We start from the raw sequence: 5,757 nt of genomic DNA, 5'->3' as shown, positions 1-5,757 counted from the left end.
GCTGATTTCTTTGGATAGTTCATGCACCAGCATGAATCCGCTGTATAAATAGATGATCTTCTGGCCACATGTAGAACCAAACTACTAGCCTCAACCTTTACAACTCCAACGAAAATGGCGTCTGATCCTTTCCCTAAGAAATACATGCCAGACACTACTCTTGATGGGGTCAAAGTGCCCATGTGCTGGTGTGGAGACCTTTGTAGAGTGATGAAGTCCATCTGTAGTGAAAATGGCCCTATTAGGCCATAATTGTGATTTTTGTGATTAATGATAATATAATCAATAGGACTAACATGTTTGTTAAGAATATATGTTAGTATATCTCATGCATACATGACATGAAGAAGCCATTGCAGCCGGAACAAAGTTTGATTGAATTAGAAAATTCCTAGGAGAAATGAACTCACCAGATGATCCAGTGTTCAGGGCGTTGAACTCACCGGAGCATATATGATAAAGGGGGAGAGAGGGTCGAAGACCTCACCGGAAGGTCCGGTGATTAGAAAATGTGCTTACCGGATCAATTATTCCAGAGAAGGGTATTGTGCTGAAGAATAAAGATAAGCTGATCGAATAGTCTAGTAAATAAAGGGTATAAAGCACCAGACTAATTTTTGCAGAGAAGAATCCAAACACAGAAGAACGAAGATCATCTCACCGGAAGGTCCAGTGCCTACGTTGTACACATTGGATGCTTCACACTGGAGTATTTCCTGTAGAAGTGTTTACAAGAGTTGAAAGATCAAAGATTATCTCACCGAATGGTCTGGCTATAGGTGTTGTGTACACCAGAGGCTTACACCGGAGCAATTTACACAGAGAAGTTGCAAAGGCGCAGTATGGCTCAGGATAACTCATCGGATAGTCCGGTGATGAGAAAAAAGTATACACCGGAGTGTCCGATATTCAGGATGGCTTTGAGTGGAAGTCCAATAGCTAGTTTCTGAAGATGTACTTACCGGATAATCCGGTGTTAGTACCACTGTTCTCACCAGATCATCCAGTATTAACAACTTTTCTAAGTCGTTGGGTTAATGGCTAGTGTGCAAGTTTAAGGCTATAAATATCTCTTCACTTAGTCATTTAAGGGTGTGGCATGCTGCTGGAGTCCTGAGAAGTTCATGCACACATAAGAAGACATCCAAATCACCAATGTGCTTAAAGTGATCATTCAAGGTGATTAAGCACACTATTAGAGAGTGATTAGTGCTTATAGGTCTAGAGAGTATGTTGCTAGGTGATTGCTGCCTAGAGATTGGATCAATGAGTGATCCAAGCTTGTACCTCTTGGTACGCCGGCACCTTAGAGTCTTGGTAACTCATTGGCAAGCTTGTTGACCCTCTGACTTGGTGTAGAGCGGTGGCAAGGTGATTGTGTGGAGACACGGAGATCCTTGCCATTGTGGCTCAAGCTCCAAGGTGATCATGATGGTAAGGGACCGGAAGAAAGGCTTATGATGAGACCTTACCCTGATGACTTGGTAGCTCATCCTAGTTGAGATCTTATCTTTGCGACTTGGTGGGTCAATAGCCGTGACCGGATGCCATCCGGGAGCATATCCTTGATGGAGCTCTAACGTGGACTAGGGGTGATATTTATGTCATCGATATCACAGAATAAAAATCCTTGTACCGAGTTTACTCTCTCTACCTTATTAATGTTTCCACATTTACATTCTTACAATTTACCTTCTTAGATAGGTTGCAAACGCTTTGATAGGTAGAGTAGACACATTAAATAAACCTATAGTATATTTAGATAGAAATTAATATAGATTTATCTTGGGTAGTTTTTAGAGCCGAATAGATTCTAAGTGTCTTAATTTACCCCCCCCCCCCTCTTACGACGTCACGGATCCCTACACCTCCGAGTTCTCCACCTACGGAAGGATGTTCTTCATGTGCCATAATTACGAGTATGATCCACCCCACGGAAGAACCAATATTGGCTACCGCCGCCAGGTAATAACTTCTAGCCAAACTACTCCAAAAACAACTAAGATTTACTACTTAACATTTTAGTTTTCCTTGCAATCGCCGCCACTACTGTGTGACTTCTTACATTGGCTGGATATTGAGTAGTTAAAAGTGGATATGTTCCTCCTTCACAATCAATACCGCACCACTTGGAGATGCTTCCATGAGATGGAAACCGACAAGAGAAGGGATGCTACGTGCAAGCATATTTAGAAGGAGCAGCAGAAGATGAGGGAGGAGCGTAACTGCATGATAGTGGAGGCACGTGAGGCAGGATCGGAAGTGGCGAGGAAGAAAATGTACTCCTATTGTTTACATTCCCTAAGGCATGTTAGGTTTAGATGCGATGCTGGTTTATGTTAGAATGATCGTGTACCGTATATACCATCGTGTATTTCGTAATTCCCATCAAAATCACCGTGTTCAACTTTCTATTTCCGTCAAATCCGGGTATCAAAAATATCGCACAAACATCTACTAGCACTGGATGAATTGACAACAAAATATTGCGACATACTGACGTCTATTCTGTCGCAAATAAAATTAAATTTGGTCACAGCAAGGCGACACCTTATTGTCGCTCGTTCATTGGGAGAGACAAAGAGGTTGTCTCCTGTTCACCGGGCGACACCTTTGTCTTGCGACACATGATACATCACTGTCACTTTTTTATTTCTGACCGGTGAGGTCCACAAGGTCTCACATATTCGTAGGGTGAGATTCTTACTCTCGTCCGATGAACGAACGATGATAGCTTATTGTTATAAACTTTTGAAACACCGTTGCAAATAATCAAATAATCAATCGTAATCTTAACTATTACATTCACTCATCCGATCTCAAATTCAATCAGCTAAAAAAAACTCAATTCAACATATCCAAACAAACATAACCAACCAAACAATATATTTTTTAACAAATATAACTATAATTAACCTACTTCCTCTCAGTATACTGATACGACGAAACCTGCTCCGAAAAACTAAACACACCCATAATGAATTTCTCGCTGCAGTTGATCATCTATTCATCCCAACCACCCAGCGTGGAATCGAACGGCTGGGATTAGAGACGAGCCCCAACAGGCAACTAGCTAGCCCTCGTGTTGTTTGAGAACAAGACATGACCAAGTCCAAGGATCCAGGGCAAAGAATCAACAAATGAAGCTAGCATACATGAACCGATCGATCATCTCCTTCGTTTACAAGTAATAACATAGTCACCAAGAATTTTGTTACATAAAAAAGAAGGAGGAAAACTTGAGAAGATTAGTAGCCTCTACCTACTTGCAGTTGACGATTTCAAGAATTCATTAACACCAAGGAAACTTGTGAACGAAAATTCCTACTTCAATAAATAAATTAATCAATCAGTAGCTACCACTGAGCAGGCCAACTTGCATTGCTCTCACCGACTGACCCTACACAAGAAAATATTTAACAATGAACTATTACTAGAATATCTGTTAAAAAAATCAGAAAGAATAAAGAAATCTAACCACCACCATTTTTCACCTCAACAACTGCTTGATTCCTGCTCATCATCCCAGGTTACCAGGACAGTAGAAGTGATTATAGGGAATTAACCGGCTTTTGATTTCGATTCTTGTGTTTGTTGCGCCGGACGGCAAAGAAGTGATTATCAAATCAGCAGAGGGGGTGCCGTAGGGTTAATCAGATTTACAGGTCCGGGAAGTTGCTGAAGAACTCCAGCACGGAGAAGGTGGCCGGCGACGGCATGGTGGGCGTGGCCAGCAGAAGGCTGCTGCGCGGGCTCGGTGCGAACGGCGGCTCCAGCCCCGCCGCGCGGGCGCTGGCCGAGGGGAGGAACGGGCTCAGGTCGCCCAGCCACGAGAGGCAGCTCGGGTCGAACGGCAACGGCGAGAACAACCCCGTGGACGCGACCGGCGGGAGCGTCGCCGGCGACAGGATCCCCGGCCTGCCCGGCGGGCCGAGGACTGCCGCGAAGCTGTCCACATCCGCAAAGGACGTGGAGTAGTCGTCGGCGACGTAGGAGGGCGCTGGCGGCAGCGGCCGGACGGACCTCTCGATGGAGGCCAGCCTCGCGGCCGGCGAGAGCGCGGCGGTGGGCGAGAGCCGTAACTCCCGCGGCTGGTACTCCATCGGCTGCGCGGCAGATGGCCCGGCCCCCGCCGCCTCGTCGAATTGATCCTGGGCGGCGGAGGCGCCAGCGCCCGGGCCTGTGAGGCGCTGGACAAGCGCCAGGAAATCTCCCGGCTTGGTGTGGATGACCTTGGGCGAGGCGTCGTAGATGATGACCGGCGCCCGCGCCTGCTGCTGCTGCGGCTGGTACTTGTGCTGCTGCGGGGCCGGCTGCAGGTGGTGGTGGCGCTGCGGCGCGACGGGCGGCTTCCTGACCTTGTGGGAGTCCTTGCTGACGGCGAGCCGCGGCGGGCGCGGGCCCTGCAGCTGCCGGCTGCGCGGCGACGTGCGGTCCGACGCGTCCATATATGTGTCCGTCGCGGAAGCAGCCAGAGGAAGGCAAAGAGAGGACGACGAATCGGAGGATGGTTGCTAGTAAGCGGTACGAGGCTTTGTAGGTGCAGAAGAGGAGGGGGAAGCCGGCGGAATGGTTCAAGGCGAGGAGGAAGGAAGCGTAGTGTTGACGAGGGAAGTAAAAGTCCACGAGCTGAGCTGAGCTGAGCTTTACAGTTCTCATTTCTTTGTAAAGGATTTTTTATTTCCTTCACTATTTCAACAATTTTTCATCATAATTTTTATCACGAAGGAATTTTTTCATTCTATTCATTCTAAGATTCTCTATTTTTCCTTCACAATTCCTCTTAAAGAGAAACTATTGAAAACAGAATAGAAATAAAGAAAATAGAAACAAAGAAATAAAAAAACGAAATAAATAAAAAATAGTTAGAGATGATCTAACTATTATGGTTGAGGAAGTGTTGTTCCCATTTGATAGGATGACTACTAAATTAAGTGTTGCTCCCGCATCTGGCTCTATATTAAATTTTGAAATTATAAAATATAATAAAATAATTTAAATCATTATTTTTAATTTAAAATAAAAACAAGATGACTCATCTAACTAACCTCAACATACTATAACTATAGTTCACAAATTCCTCAAATTATAAATACATAGCTTAAAAAAATTTAGAGCTAAAAATCTAAAAAACAAATTCAATTTGGACCGGATTTAATCCTCGAAGACTTTTTTGTACTTGTCTGCGACCTCAGCTGAACCTTTCCAACCACCGCGTGCACGGTGAGCAACAATCAGACGCATGTGATTAATTTCATGTTTTGTTTAAGCTTCACTGGCCTAATAAGTGCAAGCCATTTTTACCTCGCGAGAATGTCGGAAGTAGAGTGCCACTGGGCACTAAAACAAAACAGAGGTGGTACCTAGGAGGCATAATATTTATAAAAGATTTAAGAATTGTAGAAAACTTACGCTGATTAGTTAGGGTTGGGATCGTAGTCACGATGCAATGAGCAATACTTAAAACTGTGAGTGTAATAATTATTTATATTTTGTTATTATATTAGGTAAATAGAGGTGTTTATAGGCATATTTTAACCACTTATATCATTATTATATTTGTGTCACTTATCGATACAGATATTTCTTTTAACACTAAGAGATATCCTAGAATATTTCAGAGGTATTACAGTCATTTCCCACCTATATTGCCCTATACAATCTAATCACCACACGTGTCCTAAGGGCCCACATCGAGCCCTTCGTTGGGGCTACTAGTAGTCTCCCCCGGCTATATCCTGGTAGGATTCTGGCTAA

At 44.3% G+C, this 5,757-nt stretch overlaps 1 protein-coding gene across 1 annotated transcript; it reads right to left on the bottom strand.

Annotated features, from left to right (window-relative positions):
- Nucleotides 1–3,121: 3,121 nt before the first annotated feature.
- Nucleotides 3,122–4,624, bottom strand: LOC133919049 (protein MKS1-like). The gene is made up of 2 exons (XM_062363273.1): nt 3,495–4,624; nt 3,122–3,400 (listed from the first exon to the last, which is right to left on the bottom strand). Exon 1 carries the CDS (start codon nt 4,446–4,448, stop codon nt 3,660–3,662), a length of 789 nt encoding a protein of 262 aa, XP_062219257.1. The 5' UTR covers nt 4,449–4,624; the 3' UTR covers nt 3,122–3,400; nt 3,495–3,659.
- Between the last annotated feature and the right edge of the window lie 1,133 nt (nt 4,625–5,757).

The sequence above is a fragment of the Phragmites australis genome, chromosome 5 (assembly GCF_958298935.1).
Source record: "Phragmites australis chromosome 5, lpPhrAust1.1, whole genome shotgun sequence".
In the NCBI taxonomy this organism is placed as follows: domain Eukaryota; kingdom Viridiplantae; phylum Streptophyta; class Magnoliopsida; order Poales; family Poaceae; genus Phragmites; species Phragmites australis.
This window is presented reverse-complemented; position numbering and strand designations above follow the sequence as displayed.

Excerpts from the sequence above, each read along its gene's own strand:
- LOC133919049 (XM_062363273.1), bottom strand. The coding sequence starts at position 4,448 with ATGGACGCGTCGGACCGCACGTCGCCGCGCAGCCGGCAGCTGCAGGGC.